The sequence below is a fragment of the Harpegnathos saltator genome, unplaced genomic scaffold (assembly GCF_003227715.2).
Source record: "Harpegnathos saltator strain DR-91 unplaced genomic scaffold, Hsal_v8.6 scaffold364, whole genome shotgun sequence".
Lineage (NCBI taxonomy): Eukaryota > Metazoa > Arthropoda > Insecta > Hymenoptera > Formicidae > Harpegnathos > Harpegnathos saltator.
Window position 1 is genome coordinate 447,784 of NW_020230166.1, and position 17,772 is coordinate 465,555.

The 17,772-nt window shown below is 51.3% G+C and overlaps 1 protein-coding gene across 10 annotated transcripts in view; it reads right to left on the minus strand.

The window, feature by feature from the left end:
- The window catches only part of dysc (whirlin protein dyschronic), an 81,660-nt gene that overhangs the window by 33,373 nt on the left and 30,515 nt on the right, over positions 1 to 17,772 (minus strand). For 8 of the 10 annotated variants that reach the window (XM_025300428.1, XM_025300429.1, XM_025300427.1 and 5 more), the window contains 5 exons: positions 13,987 to 14,310; positions 13,352 to 13,584; positions 12,523 to 12,829; positions 11,429 to 11,488; positions 6,431 to 6,588 (listed from right to left, as the gene is read on the minus strand). In XM_025300428.1, coding sequence (XP_025156213.1) covers positions 6,431 to 6,588; positions 11,429 to 11,488; positions 12,523 to 12,829; positions 13,352 to 13,584; positions 13,987 to 14,310 — 1,082 coding nt within the window. The remainder of the gene's footprint in view (positions 1 to 6,430; positions 6,589 to 11,428; positions 11,489 to 12,522; positions 12,830 to 13,351; positions 13,585 to 13,986; positions 14,311 to 17,772) is intronic. The other 2 variants (XM_025300424.1, XM_025300433.1) reach the window with 2 other exon arrangements.

Genomic DNA, 17,772 nt, shown 5'->3' on the forward strand with positions numbered 1-17,772 from the left:
CGCGTTCGCGGGACCGCCGTCCGGTCGCGAGCCGAACGTTTCGTTGGCGAAGCGATTACGGTACTGGTGACCGACGAAGCTCTCTCATTTGTTTCATTCTGTTACCCGGGATACGACCTAGTGTGTAAGAAAGTACGGCGGCGTGAAAATTTCAAGGGCTCTCGTCGCTCCCTGCCCGTTTAAGACTGCGCCGCGGGCGCGGGTACCAGCAGTAGTAGCTCTCTATCTACGGGGTGTCGCGGAAAACACGTGCTCGCTCGACAAGCTCCGGGATTTGCCGCGATTTAAGCGATTTCGCCGAGATATATGTACAAGTGTGGCTGCGTGTGTACGTATGTGTGTGTGTGTGTGTGTGTGTGTGTGTGTATCCACAGGTGTAAGAGGAAGGCATTTCGGTGAAGTATAAAGCTAGTTTCACAAGCCTGTCTTGTGAGAAAAGTAAAGAGCGAACGAGAACGGAGGAGTCTCCACCGACGAGTAAAGCGCGAATGGCCCCGTCGCGCGAATTTAATCCTCCCGTAATGAATTCCAAGCGGATTCCAGCTTTAATCGCAAATTTCACGCCGATTTTAATTATTGAGATAATTAAAATGTCGAAGATCAAAAGGCGACGAAGGGGAGGGTGAAGCGCAACGAGACGGTTCTCGCGAGTCAAGAGGATTTCCTCGACGGGGATGGCGGTGGTGGTGCATTCTCTCTCGTTTGCCGGAACCCCACCCTCCTCTTCTCCCCTTCTCCGTCCTTTGGCGCTTTCTCTCTCTCTCTCTCTCTCTCTCTCTCTCTCTCTCTCTTTCTCTCTCTTTCTCTCTCTCTCTCTCTCCACCTGAGACACCCTGTGCATACACGTTTCATGACGTCAGAAGCGGGGAAATCTCGCTCGACCTGTCGACTTTTTCGCGGTGCTTGTCGCCGCGATAAAACAACTCACCTATTTACGGCGCAAGAAACCGCGCGCTCGCGCTCTCGTCAGCTGAAACGCGCCTCTTTGCCGTGCCATTTTGTTGGTGCAACACAATTTCCGATCGCGAGCTCGTTTGACGACACTGTTGGGCGCTGTGTATAAATAATAACGTCCGACATCGATCGAATCGGCAGCTCCGAGAAGAAGACGCGCCGGACGGGATTTTTCATGATAATTCTCTTCGTGGGAGCGAACGGGTGCCGTTTCTTTGAAGGAATTTCCGATTCGGCGGGATTTTAGAGGTCACAAATAGCGTGAGTTGTCGAAAAATGTCGGGCAGTTCGTTCCCACGACATCCTCTTGGCATTTATTAGTCCAGAATCCGCGAATCTCTCGTGACATAACTGTGGCGATGAGGTACAAAGTTTCTTCCCTCGTCGTGTAAGAGGGAGAGAGAGAGAGAGAGAGAGAGAGAGAGAGATAGGGAGAGAGAATGGGGGCAGAGAGAAGCGCTTTTTGTCTCGAAAAGATAGTTTAGTCTCGGCTCGTTTCGGCGCGACAAAAGATAGTCGAGGTAGAAAGATTAAATCGACGAACACAGGCAGAGGCGTATATTGAAAGCGCGCGCGGATATTCAAAGGAGATCAAAAGCGGAACGTTTTCGTTGGTCCATTATCGGCGAGGGGAACCAACGTGAAAGCTATCAAAAGCTCGCAGCGCGAATTCCATCTTCCGCGGCCTCCGGGCCGATATCTCGCCGCTCGCTCGCGTGCCTCTCTTATCGATCCCGCGCGAAATTTACCTTCGGCCACGAGCCGACGCGCGGATCGCGCGCGATCACTCGCGGAGAAAGTCGGCGCGAATTCAAGTGAGACGCGACGGAAAATTGCGGCGAACACGCTTCATTTTTTCTCGTGCGCGCGTCCTCTAATTTGTGCCAACAGCAGGGACTCTCGCGAGAGGGTCAGCGGTGTGTGTGTGTGTGTGTGTGTGTGTGTGTGTTTGTTTGTGCAAATTCTACACCCTCTCGGTCCTCTTGACCGAAATTGAATTATCGGGGATCTGCAAAGTCTTCAATTCAATCGCCAAAGTGTAATTCTGCGTTCTCCCGTCGCTGTAATTTCTCATGCAACTCGAGGAGTCAAGTGACGAAGTAATCGCCGATGACACCTCTTTGTAACTCCTCGAGAAGGCGGACAATCTTGCCGATGTTCATCTGATGTGTCCACACGCGCAACGATGCTTCTCGCGCGATCGCATAAGCGAGACAGGAATCATTTCTCCGGGAGAAAGAATCTCGCTGTGTGTCTGTTATAACGTTACGACGATTGAAAATTTGGCTCATTTCGCCCCGGCCGCCTCCGCCAACGACGAGAAACAGACGCAACGTCGTTCCACGCCGCTAATAATCGGCGAATCGAACGGCGAAAATACGTTTCCACAGTCGCTGTCGCAAGGCGTTCTCGGTGCCGCTTCCCGGCAGCGTGAAATCGAAAGGCCGGCCGATCACGAGCGTGTCGCGCAGGGAAACGGGAACGGTGAAAAGCGCCGTGGTGCGCGCAGACATACATACATTCGCTGCCGTCTAAATCCACCGCGATTATCGATTTCCCTCCCACGCATCGCCACGTGGAAAAGGCCTTTGTGGCAATTCGCCCTTCGCTCGTCCGGCGGATTAGAGCGAAGCGCTCTCCAGCGTCATCGCCGCCGCCGCCGCCGCGCCGGCAGCCGGAAACACGCGTCTTCGTCGAGCGGAGATTGACGTCGATCGGAGAGTCGTCGAGTGCGACGGATTCGATCGTCTCCAGAGCCGCGCGATAATGACTCTCGCGTTCGCTCGTCGCGAGCGAATTCACACGTAAATTGCCGGCGCCGTCGCCGCCGCCGCGGTGATTTCTCTTTCGTTCGCGCGTAAGGCGCGACTAATTACACCACGCGAAATGAAACGTCTGGTCGATGCGGAAAGTTGAAGGAAATTCGCTGACGAGTGCACGCGACGTCGCGACACGTGTCTACCGCAATCTCGGCTGCGCGACCTTTGAATCTCGAAACGATTCGTGGAGATGATCGCGACAGTCGAACGCGCACACTGGGGCCAGATGACATTTTTTTGGTTGAAAATTCTCTAGAGACCTGAATTTCCAACCGATCATCGGCACCAATGGATCCTGAATAAATTCCAAAGAGATCTGTCTAGCCGAATTTTGAAAAAAATTATTGCTTCAGGGTTCATGGGTTTAGAGATTGTCTTAAAAGTTTATCGTTTAAAGTGTACAGTGTCTTGGGTTCGACCTCAATGGGTTCGAGCCTATGGTTACTGAATGCGAGACCCCAGAACTTACAATCATCTTTTAGAAAACTCAGAATTTCAATGAGGAGTTTGTGTATTAAATCCGTATTTGTCTCTACATTTGTCCTGCACATTTACGTGTACGCAATTGTCGGATGTTTCTCACGTCTTTGTTGCGCGATTCTTGTGCTTCTTCTGACAATGAACAAGAAGAACAATGACAAGAAGAAAATGATCGATTATTTTTGCACCATGAAAGAGAACATACAGTTTTGCTGTTTGCTGAGCGTATTCGGTTTTGTGCTTAACGGGTCTATATTTAATGTTTTTGTATTTTTGTACTTTAGGCATATGAGTTCGGGTTAATGGATTTCTGGTTCAAGATCTTGATAAATCTCGAGGTGTCTGTTGATTGACTTCATAGTTTCAATCCGCTGAATACGCTATTAGATAGAAATAAGTGTCGAATAATGAGTATTTCCCAAGTTTCTCGCATTTAACGATAACTTTTCCTCTTTTGGGGCTAGTAATTCGAGAAAAAAATTTCTTTTTTAATTTTGGCGAGACAGATCTCTTCGGAATTTATTCAGGATCAACCTCATCCACTGGTGATCGGTTGGAAATTCAGGTCTCTAGAGAATTTGAACCAAAGAATGTCATCTGGCTCTACTGTGCGTTGGTCGCATCGAATTTTTCTCTCGCCTTTCCGAAACGCGTCGGGAGAACTGAACTCGCCGCGGCCCCGCCGATTGTCGCGCGTTAATATCCAGTGACCGTACGAGAACTTAATTGATGGTCGAATAAACAGAGGTACGGCAGACACGTGTAATTCCACTGGCCATGTATCTTTTTCATCGGTCTCCGTAGCAGCGGTGCCATCAATTTCCCAAATGCATTTAGACTTAGTATGCATTTTAATGAAAGCGCGGCATTGTCGCGGGATCGGTCGCCGGCGTTTGACGCGTTAATTTCTGATAGAGAAAGAGAGAGGTGTTAATCGCGGAATGAAGCACAGTTCGCGCCGCGTGCCGCGTCGGTCGGCACGCTTTATTCCCGCCAATTATTCTGAACAAATGACAGCGATAAATAATTTCGTGGGGCGGGCGGAAAAGCGCGCGATAAGGATCCACGAGGATCCTTCGAGGAAGCGAGAAACGTGAAACTCGGCGCTCGGCGGGAAACTGCCTCGAGGCGGTGCACAGTGAGGCCAGGTGACATCTTTTGGTTGAAAATTCTCTAGAGACCTGAATTTCCAACCGATCATCGACACCATGGATGAGGTTGATCCTGAATAAATTCCAAAGAGATCTGTCTGGCCGAAATTTTGCAAAAATCATCGGTTCAGGGTTCATGGGTTTAGGGTTCGTCTTAAAAGTTTCGAGGCTCGAACTTAATGTTTCGAATTTTATAGCTGAATATTCAACGTCGAGTATTATTAGGTTCTCGAGCTATGGCTCGAGGATTGGGCTTGGACTGTTTGGGGCTTAATATATTGGGGCTTCATGCATCCACGAGCTAAAAAGTTCTCGGATTGATAGATTTCTAGGTTGATCGGCTTAAGACTCCAAATCCCTCGGTTTTGTGCTTAACGGGTCTATATTTGATGTTTTTGTACTTTGGACATATGAGTTTTTGGGTTAATGGGTTTCTGCTTCAAGATCGATAAATCTCGAGGTGTCTGTTGATTAGTTTCATAGTTTCAATCCGCTGAATACACTATTAGATAGAAATAAGTGTCGAATAATGAGTATTTCCCAAGTTTCTCGCGTTTAACGATAATTTTTCCTCTTTTGGGGCTAGTAATTCGAGAAAAAAATTCTTTTTAATTTGGCAAGACCGATCTCTTCGGAATTTATTCAGGATCAACCTCATCCATTGGTGTCGATGATCGGTTCTCTGGAAATTCAGGTTCTCTAGAGAATTTTGAACCAGAGAATGTCATCCGGCTCCGCTGTGCGGCAGACCGAAGCGGCCGAAGCAAGAGTAAAAGGCCAGAGAGCAATTTACATCCTGACCCTCGTCGCGAGACCGCGCATCAGGATCTCCGACGTCCTCCGGCCTTAGCGGAGGCGGGAGGAGGCGCGAGTTATCGCTCCAGATAATTTCGAGCGAAACTGAGCGAGTACGACGCCGCGCGCGCGCGCGCGCGCGGCGCGGCGTCATCTCCTTAACTGCCGGCTCGCGGCCGACGGCGAAGGTGAAGTGCGTTGAACCTGAACCGTTGCTGAAACGCCTCGCGCACACGCGGCCAGCGCGCGCTCCCCGCGTCTGTTTACATACCTGGCCTCAGCTACTAGTTCGAGAATGCCGAAGAGAGCGGCGATCGGAACGCCGGCTGGGCTTTGCGAAGGGGAGATTAGGTGAGGAAGGGAAAGAGGCACTCGACGTAACAGGAAATGAAATATCGATGTACCTGTGGTGCGTAGGTATATGTGTGTGTGTGTGTGTGTGTGTGCACGCGCGCGTTACGTGTCCTACGGTGGAGAAACACCATTACGTTATCATCCGTCCCGTCCCCCCCCCCCTGCCCGCCGGCCGCTCCCTGCTCGACTCGGAAGCCGCGGTTTTTCTTTTCGTTGTCTCTTTCCCGCACCCTCCCACTCCTCGTCCCCGTTCGGCCGCTTTTCCCTCTTCGTTCCTTTTTTTGCCTGGCCGGCCTTCCCAAGAGTGCACTTCGCCCGGCTCGAAACGCGCGGAACTTTGGACCCTTTCGCAACCTCTGCTCGCGCCGCGCAATCTTCTCGAGCGTTTTCGTCGACTATGCGTGCCCCGTCACCGCGGCGGAAGTGCGCCGCTGCTCGGCAGCGGGTTATCGTTATACAGGATGTGCAGCCGGCGAGGGCCTCGCTACTCGCAACGGCGACTGCTCGGATTCGCGAAGTCGCCGTCTCTCGTGATTTTCGCATCGGCTTCAGCCGGAAGTGACCGATCGCACGCTTGTCGGAAAGCGTCTCGGCCTCGGCTCAGCTGGACACCCTGCATGCTAAGCGGTGATCTTTGTTGCTGAATACCTCCTTGGTTGACAACGATCGTCTCCGAGAGAGAGAGAGAGAGAGAGAGAGAGAGAGAGAAAGAGAGAGAGAGAGAGACGAACGAGAAGAAAAAGACTGGGGGGGGGGGAAGAAGGGAAAACGCTATAGATTCGCTAGATAGTCTCGAAGGCTTTATCTAGACTAGGATCTTTCGTAGGATTAGCGCGTCAGGGTCAAAGAGAGAAAGAGAGAGATAGTGCGGTCGACCTGGTCCTGGGCATGTCGGCCCCGAGACCGCTGTCCTCGCTCGGCGACCTATACTCCTGGTTATCCCGCGGCAGAAGTGGGCCCGTCACTCCCAGGGGATCTCCCTCGACGTCCACCAGTCGTCCCGGACGGCAACAACCACCACCGGGCACACCCCTCTGCGGGAAATCAGATCAGATGTCCTGTCATGCTGTGCGCCCTTTCCGTTGCGTTAAATTTGTTTTTTTTTTTTCTTTTTTCTAATTTTCCTATCGCGTGGAGAGCGCTCTCTTTCTTTCTTAGGCTTCTCTTGCGGCTATCCTGTTTTTTTCTTTCCTTTTCGCTTTCGTTTCCGCGTGCCTCGAACGAGATGCGATCGGGCCGATCGATGATTTGTGTCTGCGACAAGAGACGGTACACGTTTGACAGTATCGCACTCTTGCGCGCGTGCGGCTCTCAGTTTCCTCGAGATAACAATTAACAACGTCCGAGGACACGTCGCTTGAGCTTTTTCTCGAGCTTAATCTCGCAGGAATAAAGGTTGATAATTGCGTCGACCGCGGTGAAACCGGACGGGGATTGAAGAAACTTAATTGGCAGCCGGGGCGCTCGAACGAGATCCGATTGAACAAATTATTTAACTAAAAAGCGAAATTAATAGGACGTATCGGGTGATATTTACAATAATCGAGATAACGATTGCTAAGTCCCAGCGGATTTAATTAACGAGAGATGCATTTTATTATTACAATCGACTCGCGCCGTGTGGGTTCCGAGGAAAAAGACATCCGACGTGTACGCGCCCCCTCTGTGCCGGGATCCTTTTGTCTCCCGAGGAAAGGCACGTCGGGCTGCTTGACGCGGCTCGTTAATTTCGGGCATCGATCGATTTCGAGCTCTCTCTCTCTCTCTCTCTCTCTCTCTCTCTCTCTCTCTCTCATTTAGCTCTCGGTGAGCCATTGTGGCCCGTGCGCCCCGGCGAAATTAGCAATCGAACAACAATCTATCATCGATCGACGCGTCGCGCGTCGCTCCGCCGCCGGCAACATTTGTCTCCGCGCTGCAGCTGACACTTGATTTACGACGCCTGCCTCTCCAACTTCCCTCGGAAGATCGCGCTCGAGGATCGAGAACGCATCGATTTCGCTGGAGACTTTCGCGATACCGGCGGCGCCGTGAATCAAGCGTCCGGCCCGTCGATCCGATTCCTATCGGTCGTACGGGAAGAGGAAAATGATGATGATGAAGAGAGAGCCGCTCGCGAAAAACTGGCGACAAACTCGCGCGACGTGTCAACTCGCGCGAAACAATCTCGGCTCGGTACTTTGCTCCGAGCGTCTCCTTTTCTTTTCTTTTCTTTCTGTTTTCTTTTCGCCAGATCGGCCAGAATCGCGAAAACGGTGACAGGTTTCGTCTCGATTTCGTCGATGCTGTTTTTCGCGAGAGTAAAAAGACAGAGAGAGATAGAGAGATAGATAGATAGAGCGAGAGAGAGCGAGAGAGAGAGAGAGAAAGAGGGCGGAAGATGGTGTGTGTTTGACGAGCAGAGCAGCTTTCTACTTTGTCCGTTGGCAGCAAGCATCTAACAGATCGTACCCAGCCAAGAAGAGAAAGAATGCGTGCGCAAGACCGTGTCTCTCGTCGTCGCGACGAGAAACGTCCGTTTTCTATTGTTAAAAGTGCAAACGTTCGTTGTCAATTAGGTCGCAGTAGAGAGCGGCAGTTTGTGTTCGAGTGACAACGTCGCTCATCACGCAATTGCAGTCGTCATGTGTGTTGTAATTATGTAGTCTCGGGTTCAACTGTGAGATTCGTATGTAGCATAAAGTTTACGCTATACGCTCGTTTAATTTGTATACTACCAACGCAATGTAAGTTATACTACATACGTGCCTCAATTTTATCATTTTGTAATATAGACTGAAACATACTCACACCCACACACACATACACACACATATATATATAGATGAATATTAACGAGAGAGATATATATACGTTAAGAGAATAGCATAAATGATTAAATGTAAGCTACATTTCGTGGCAAACTATAGTTATACAACATAACGTGTATAAATGACATTCCGGCGCTTTGTCGTCGATCGTTTGCGATCGATTCCTCCGACTTGACGTTTTTGCGTATCGAGTGTGTGATCAATCATTGAAACGTGCTCCTTCTCTCTCCGATTAACATTATCAGGGAGAGAGAGAGAGAGAGAGAGAGAGAGAGAAAGAGAGGAAACAAGTAAAAGGAATCGATTGTCGACGAGTTGGCCGGTAAACAACGACTAGTCGCAGGGAGCAAGGTAACCACTATAAGCAATACTATAATAAATAATAGTAATTAGTAATAGCGTTAGATAGAGAGATAGGCGAGCAAAAGAGCCAAGAGAAGAAGAAGAAGAAGAAGAAGAAGAAGAAGAAGAAGAAGAAGAAGAAGAAGAAGAGAGCGTAAGAAGAATAAAAGACAATGCCGAGACAGCGTAAAAATTGCAGAGGAAGAGGAACAGAAAGAGTGGCAGACGCGCCGGGGAAAATAAAAGCGCTTAGCCGAACGAAGCTCGAGCTCGAGCGCGATTACTACGTCCATCGAACAAACGGCATGATCAATGCGACAAATTAGCGATTAATCGCTGAGTTACGATCACATGACGGCTCGTCGACGAATGCGGGAAATTATGACGATGAGGCATGAGAGAAGGGAAAAAAACCAGGACGAAGCGCTCGCTTCTATGCGAAGCTAACTATGCGCGAGTCGAGATTTCAACCCCACGTTGACCCTGCAAATGCCTGTGTAGCGCAATAGTCGAGAGAAAGAGAGAGAGAGAGAGAGAGAGAGAGAGAGAGAGAGAAAGAGAGAGAGAGAGAGAGAGAGAGAGAAAAGAGAGAGGGGAGTCGATGGTCCTTCAACTTGGCCGGCGCTTGCAGGATTAATGTGGAATGAAAATTTCAACCGGGTGGGGGCGGGGGGCAAGAGGCAAGAAAAATAGATGCTCGCTCGGCTAGCGTGATTTGTTTGCTTGCGTTTCACGCGCAGTACAGAAGCTCATTATTACGTCTGTTGGAGTCCGAGATTTAGTGTACACATTGAATCTCGTTGGACTTAATTGCACGAGCCGCACCGGAACACTAACGTGTATACACAGGTATTACACATTTCCAGGCTGTAGAATTTCCAAGGGTAACGGTCGCCGTTAACGGTAAAGGCTTGCGCTTTTCTCTCGGCCAGGCAGTGATTCGCGCGTGAACCTCGCGCGCGCGCGCGCGCGTAATGCGAGACGGCAACGCGAACGGATCGCAGTGAAACGTGACTATTTATCACTGCGTAATTATCAACACGATGGAAACGGGCCGAGAGAAAGAAATCGATCGCCGCGTCTGCGCGCCATTTGTTCAACGAACCTGATGTTTTCCTCGAATGAGAGGGAGTTTTATTCGCCCGAGCAACTGTTATTCTCTCAACGCCGAGAGAAGGACAGAGACAGAGAGCTGATAAAGAGAGAGAGAGAGAGAGAGAGAGAGAGAGAGAGAGAGAGAGAGAGAGAGAGAGAGAGAGAGAGAGAGAAAGAGAGACGAAGGGATTGCAAGTCACTTTCCTAAAGACGAGTCATGCTTCGTCGCAGAGGATAACGACAGAGCAGAACGATCAAACGGAATCTCGAATAGGATCGATCGTAACGGCGATCGATCGATGCGCACGTGCGGCGGCCGCGCGGGGATGCCTTCGCGAACGGCCTCCTGGAGGATCGGGGGCACCCTGCCATGGGGTCCTCCGCGGCCGTTCTCCAACTGCGTCTTCCTTCCGTGTGGCGTTCTCCTCCTCGCACCTCTCCAATCGATACTCGATCGCGACTGTATCCATCCTCCTTGGCGACCGTCTGCTCGCTCGCTCGCTCGCTCGCTCGCTCGCCCGCCTGCGTTATCTGTCCCGATAACATCGCCGATAACGAGCGATAACTCGGCTCCCAAGTCGACTTTGTGCGCTTTCCGCGCTCTCGTCCTTCGATCCTTCGAAATCGCCCGCCGCTCTCTCTCTCTCTCTCGCCGAGGTCGCTTTCGGAAATTCGTTAGCCCTGCGACGAATAATTCGCGTCCCCCCTCCATCTCGCGCGCGATCCGTCGATGGTTCGACGATCAGTCTTGCGGATTGTTGCCGCGAGAATTCGTGCGACGCGAATCACAACTCGTGTATCCTCGTCGCGCCGCGAAGTGAGCGCTCGCAAACCGTTAGGAGCGTACGCAACTCGGTGAGTTATTGCGGAATAGTAAGGATCGTTGTTACACGGCGAATTCAACGCACGTCGGAATGGTATCGCGGAGCTAACGACTCGCGCCGATTATTTTTCACATCTCGTGCGGAATGGATAGAGCCGCGGCCGGAGAGACAGAGCGGAGCGCGATGAATTCCGCCTTTTAGTCGCGGCGAATATTCCGGATTATGCTCTTGCGACTACGCCGCGATAAATCACTCGCCGGTGAAACATTTGTTCGGAATGAACTTTCCGTTCGGAACAAGTTAGGCCTCGCGCGTTCTCGCTCGGGGAAACGATGGTGCAATTTTCGATTAGGAACGCGCGCGCGCGCGCGCGCGAAGAACTCGCTCGCGAAGTGAGACGGGAGGGCCGAGTTTTTTCCCTTTGTCGCTTTTCCTGCGGAGCTCATCGACAAAGGGCGGGAACGCAAAGCGATTCCGAGTGTCTCAACAATTAAGGTGAACAGAGATCCACAGAACAGTGAGTAAGGAAAAAAAGAAAAAGAGAGAAAGAGAGACAGAGATGGAGAGACGAACATAGATGGTGAGACAGAGAAAGTCGATTCTACACATCATCGTAGAAAGACGAGAGTGACGAGCGAAGAAGTGTACATTGGTGTGTCTGTGCATGTAACAATGCGCGCAGCGCGCGTGCCATCTCCTTCGAGTTACGTATGTGGTGTGTGTGTGTGTGTGTGTGTGTGTGTGTGTGTGTCTGTATAAGCTCGGAGTTATGAATAGAGTGTGTAAGGACGAGTCAAACTTACCGGAAGATCGTGCAGCGAAGGAGTCACTATCAAGTCCGAGTGAGCGCGGTCACCTTTTCTCTGGAAAAAAAAAAGCAGAAAGAGCCGTCTTAAAGGCGGACGCTCGTGCTGGATTTTGGGCTCCCCCCGGCTTTTTCACCCTGCCACTCCGCTTAATCGCGCGATTCACACGTCGGGCTTTCGCGATTTGCAAAATTCAACGCGAGCATTGGAACGTGTTCCGCGCGCGCTCTCCCGCGACTTCCGCTATTCTCGTTTCATTGTCACCGTGATGACGCCGATGTGTGCAATGCGTCTTCAACTCTCCTCCGTAGCTAATTAGGCCTGCGTTGATTGTCGTCCCTTGAAACTCGTCTCACGCGAGACTGTCGGGTCTGAATTTTCGCAGTCAAATTTTTCGAGTCGCGATTAGAGATATAATGTCACGTGTATCGTACGGTTTTCAGATGTGGCTCTAAATTTATTAAAATTTAGAACTTGGCGTTAGACAAATTTCAAAAATCGCAACTATTAATACCGACCTTAGACTCGCATTGATAGTCGTCACTTGATACTTATTTTTGGTGAATTCTACACTTTGGGAAAAAAAATTATATTCAAATTAAACAAATATTTGTTCGAATACGACTGTGAATACATTTATTCAAATTAAGCGACTAATTTCTAAAATAAAATACAGAGGTTCTGAATGTAAACTTTTTTCTTGAATTTTAGAAAATAATCGCTTAATTCAAATAAATGTATTCGCAGTCGTATTCGAACAAATATTTGTTTCATTTTTATACAATTTTTTCTCAGTGTATTTTTTCTCAGTGTAGATCAGACTTTCATATGTGAGTGACGTTTTATTTACGATTCCGTCTCACCTGACCACAAACTCACATCTGACTTTAAATATCTCGAAAACCGAGACCGAAGTTTCAAGTAACAATCGTCAGTATGCGCGAGTCAAGGAAATTCTCTTATCGCAAAGTTGACTTTGCTGATTCCCCGAGACTGGCGAGAAATCCCGAAACTTTGCTTCGATTCGAGACTCCGATCGCTTTAAAACGGATACAGTTAGCGGGGCTAAAATCGGTCTCGCAAAGACTCACCCTGGTCATGGCTATTCGGGGTCTTCTGTAGACGAGGTAATCGAAGGCCTTCCTGTCCTCGCTGTCGACGAGCTCCGTGAGCTCCGTCAGCAGCGTGCGCTTCTCATCGGTGTTTAGGAGGTTGTCCAGGCTGATGACCAAATCCTCCACGGTCAACCTCCTGGTGCTGTAGTCAGCCAAGAGCTGCGAGAGCGCGGCTCTCTCGCTTCGGGCGAGCACGACTCTCGCCTTCTCCTCCACCATGGCGGCGGTGTCCGCGGAAACGGTGTGGACGCCACCCCGGTGTCTCCATTCGTTCGTACTGCTCCTTGATTTCCGAGAGGTCGGTCGGTCGGTAATTAGTTGGCAGATGTTACGTCAAAATGATCGACGAAGTGAGACGAGTGAGGTACGCGCGCTGGGAGTCTCAGTCAACGCGAACTCCGCGTTTCGAGCTCAATTAGTTGAAAGCGTCGAGAGAGAAGGTTCGTTCATTGCAGAATTCGATCATTTGATCGGGAAAGGTGTGTCGTACAGATTCACGCTGAAAGCGCCAAGTTTTGTGCCGACACTCTCGCTTAATTACGATTACTAATTGTACGGTCTGGAGCGTGTTGTGAGCTTTTATTTCTCGAAGCAAAACTTTTCGGAGTTAAAAGTGAGACGGAAAGAGTCTGAAATTTCTCTCCGCGCGCGTTTAAAGCTCCGACGATTTATTCGAGGTTCGAGGCTGGCAATTAATTTCGTTCGATTACCGCCAACGCGCGCGCGGCGCGCCGCTGAATTGCTCTTCGCGACGCGAATAAAACGACATATGCCGGCCGAAGTATAAAAGATATGTGCGACTTACGCGGGGCTGGGTGGCCGATGATTCCCTGGACTCTCCAGAAGCATAGGATCGTGCTCGGGATATCGAGAGGTTGGGATCACTATGGGTTGGCTGGTGGTACACGAATGCGGCACCTTGCCAACGTCGCGTATCAGCAGGCTCATCCTCTTGTTTGTCTTGAGGAACTGGACCGCCTCGTCGTGCGTCGCCTCCTCGAAGCTCTGTCCGTTCACCTCGATGATCTGATCGCCCACCTGCGATCCATTTCAGAGGGTCGCGGATTAATCGGGACTCGTCACAAAGTACGTCACGAAATCGTCGAGAGACCGATATCGAATTCTCGACCGATCCGACTAGCGATCGACTCCGATCCGTCTTTCGTCTCTCTTTCGTTCTGCTCTTTTCTTTCCTTTTCCCCTTTTTACGAGACTAGGATCTCCCCTCGTCTATCGTTTAGCCGGCATCTAGGCGAATTCGAGCGTCAGCAAGCGCGCGATCTCTCACCCTCTTCGACTCTCCCCCGCTTTCAATTTTTTTCGCTCAATATCGCGACTTGCGAACTTTACACTCCCCTACCATCGCTTTTCGCGTTTTTCCCAAATTCGCCCTGACGCTCGCTGAAGGTCAAGATTCCGTAGAGGGATGTAGTTTCTTACGAGGAGACCGGCGCGGTCGGCTACGCTGTCCTTGTCGACACCCGTCACGTAGATCCCGAGGCCGTATTCCAGACCGCCGCGTATCATCAGGCCGAGGGATTGGCCGTGCTCGATGCACAGCTCTACCTTCCGTGTCCTCGGGCCGTAGCGGGGGTCGCGGGGTAGATGAAGAGGCGGCGGTGAGGTCGGGCGACCTTGACGATCCATCCAGCTGCAGGATTGCTGGCGACCCGAGGATGACCACACGGGGTGACCGCCCCGACAGCGAGGATCCAACGCGGGTCCTCGCACCGTCATGCTCAGGGTCTTGCAGGACTTCAGCATCTGTCGAGAACGGCATCGCGAGACGTCGAGACGTGCGTTCGAGAACAAGTACGCGCGCTGTCATTTGACTCTCGAGGGAAACCAAGACATAGGCGTTCTCGCGTGTTATTCGCAGCTGAACTCTTGAGGGTTAACAGCTCGAACTTGAGCTCACAGGCAGGATCCTTTGATTAATTTATACACGATGAGCGGCCATCGCGGGCCGCCTCAACGCAGCTCTGCGGATAGAAAGTTCCCAGAACGCGCTTTAGTTGCGAATTGCCGCCAACAGCGTTTCGACAGATGCTTCGAGCAAATAAACGAGAGAATCGGACGGTCTTTTTTCCGGAAAAACAGCGCGAGACACGGCGATGTCGGCGGATGGAGGGGGGGGGGGGAATGGGTCGTTTCGTACAGGTGAAATAGGCGAAGTTAACGAAGAGCGAACGATGCGTTTGGCGGTGACGCCACTCGGCGGCCAGGATATCGATCCTCCTGGCAGCGCCCGTGACGTCACTTCCTACCTATCCTTGACCCAGCCCGGATCCACGTCCTTAGGATCCCGCGGTTCGGAAGACTCGGGTCTCCTCTCCCTCTCTTTCTCTCTTTTTCTCGCGCTATATGTCTGTCTGCCGTAACTCCCGGTCCCTCCTGCCCTCATCGCGAACGCGGAGAATTTTCCCGGCGGCAGAGGGGAAGAGACGGCTTTCCCTCTCGTCATAACGCCGGATGCCTCGGAGTAAGGGAGCATGAAACTGTCGTCTCGTTTCCGCGACTATGCGCCGTTGCGCCTCGCTGGAGCATTGCATTTGGCGGATGTGTTTTCGCGACGATCCCCCTGAATAAATTTCTGTAACGAACAGGGAAGGAGCGGCCATAAACCGCGTCTGTCTCTCTCTCTCACTCCTCCCCCTCTCTCGTTGCCTCGGTTATCAATTTTTTGCCTTGAGAACTACTCCGTGCAAATTGGATGGCTGATTTACACGCGCAAGATGGCGGGAGACAGAATTTCCGAACTTTCGACCGCCGGTCTTTGTGAATTTTTAATACGCTCCATATTGCGGAGAGAATTTTCTGCTGGGGAAGAGAGGTATCTTTATTTTTTTTTTTTTTTTTTTTTTTTCTTTCTGTTAGCAGCTGCTTCGAATTTGGAAATTTTTGCCAGACGATGGCGGCTGATGCAGCATTTACACGCGTCACAAATGTGTCGGGGTGAATCGGCAAAATTGGACTTTGGAAGAGACTGTCTCGGCATAAGAAGAAAGAAAAGCACATAGATTCCTCTGATAATTTCAACGAATAGCAGCGTTCTCTCTTACCTCCTTCACCTTTAATTCTACCATTACCTAATTTACCTCGTTGAACACGAATGTAATTTCGTGGGTTGTCGCCTACATCGGCCGACAATGATCGCATTGCCGATCGCGCACCGTCAGGCTCGGCGTATCCCCACGGCTCCCAAGATCCTTATCGCTCTTTCAGCCGAGTGTTATCGCGTACGAGAGAAATTAATGTCAGACTAAGAGAGCGCCTGCGAGAGTAGACGAAGGGCCGAGGGAAAGTGGCGCTTTCGTGATCGGCGTCCGTCTCCGGCCGGCCAATTAAATAAATAATTCATAGGGGAGGGAACATCGACCGTCGAAGCGGCGGCCCGCGCGAGTCGAACCGGACGAGAGGTATCGTTATCGCGCCGGCCAGGACCCCGTCGCTATTTCCGGCGCCCACGTCACCCACGTCGGTCCGCAAAACAGAGAGAGGGGGGAGTTCGCGTGCACAGCGCATCGTCGTATTTTCGATTAGTCTTCGAGAGCGACCAAGCTGCGTCGCAGTTGGTCCGCGAGTTATGGTGCCATCCGGCGGATATCGTCCTGATCATCGCTCTCGACGGCGAGAAATCTGCGCTTTCTGGGTCAATCATGGAACGGATCGACCCTCCCCCCTCTCTCTCTCTCTATCTCTCCTCGATCGCGTGTCCTCGCTCATTTATGATAATCCCGGAGTATATCCTGGAGTCAGCTGTATTATCGAGAGTTCGCGGCGGAGTTTCTTCTTCCCCTCGTGCTCTGTTCGAGGAAGGAGGGGGATTATTCGTCATCAGGATTATCTCTGAGTGGGAATCGCCCCCCGTTGCGGAGTTCGGGAAGTAGCAAATTTGGGAATCTAGTAATTTTGGAGTTTCGATCATCGATTATCGGGCGCTCCGAATCTGTCGGGGCTCCGAAGAAACGTTGCCTCGAGTACGGACGTTTCGCGATGAGATCTGTGAAACATCTGTCGCTCTTTACATCTATAGTTTCCCGTTGTGATCCCGTCGGTGAATAAACCGAGCGAGGGAAATATTTCCGATTGCCAAATCAATTTAAATGTGAGACGTCTGTCTCAAACAGTCTGAACTGTCTGTCTGAAACAGTCGGCGGAGAAACATCGGCGAGTGCCGAGCGGCCGTGATTAATCAATTAAGAAGTACAGCAATATCAATTAAAGTCAATTAAGCCTCCGTGCAATTCCTCGAGGAGAACGAGGTTGAAATGGCGAGCGATATAGCGCTCCTTCGCGAAATTTCCGCACGAACGTCGCCATCCTCACCCCCGGCACGACTTCATATAAAAACTTCCAAAGAGATTTCCAATCCCAAGTAACTCTATTTATTTCGCTATCGTCGGCCGCTGCCATTCCCTCCCTCCTGCCAGGAGGGAGCCGTACTCGCGGGAGCTCCGTGTATATTATGTAAACAGAATAAATGACGGGGGGTTCGCCGGAGGGCGCCGGGTCGCCTGGCGCCGCCACGTCGTTGTCCGACGACGAGCAGCCCGCCGCGGCAAGGAACAGGCGAGACTGGACCTTCTTCTTCGGGGAGAGAGAGAGAGAGAGAGAGGGAGAGAGCCCCACATTGTTTGCCTACGCGGCTACTCGCAAGCATCTCCTCGACGAGTCATTACGAGATAACGAGTCGCGCCGCCACCGTTATCCTTTACGATCGCGCTCACGTCGAACCGAGGGCAATTTAATCCGCCAGTTTCCGTCTGATCGATGCCGGACAGAAGCGAGGTCCGCGCCCGCCCCGCTCCTCCGGCTCGAGCCGGACGTCGCGGTCGATCGGCGGGGCGGAGACGAGTCGCGATGTCGAGCTGATAGCAATTGAAATATCATTTCGGCGGCAGTTCAATATTTTTCACGTTATAGCGAGGGAAAGCGCGACGTGTGTTCCGCCGTCGAGGCGCGGCGACGCTGAAAAAATCAACGGGGGCGAGAGGGGGAGGGCCAGTTCGATATCGCGAGCCGAAAGGACGCGGGCGAAGACGCGCGATGAATAAATTAGAGAGGGCGCCGCGTGCTCTCGACGGCACGCCGGCGGTGAGGAACGCGAGATTGTTCGCCGCGTCTTGATTCGCTCAGCCCTCGACCGCCGCGGCGGTTTTAAAGCGGGCAACGCGAAATCGAGAGACACACACACACACCGGCGAAATGGAGAGACATCAGAAA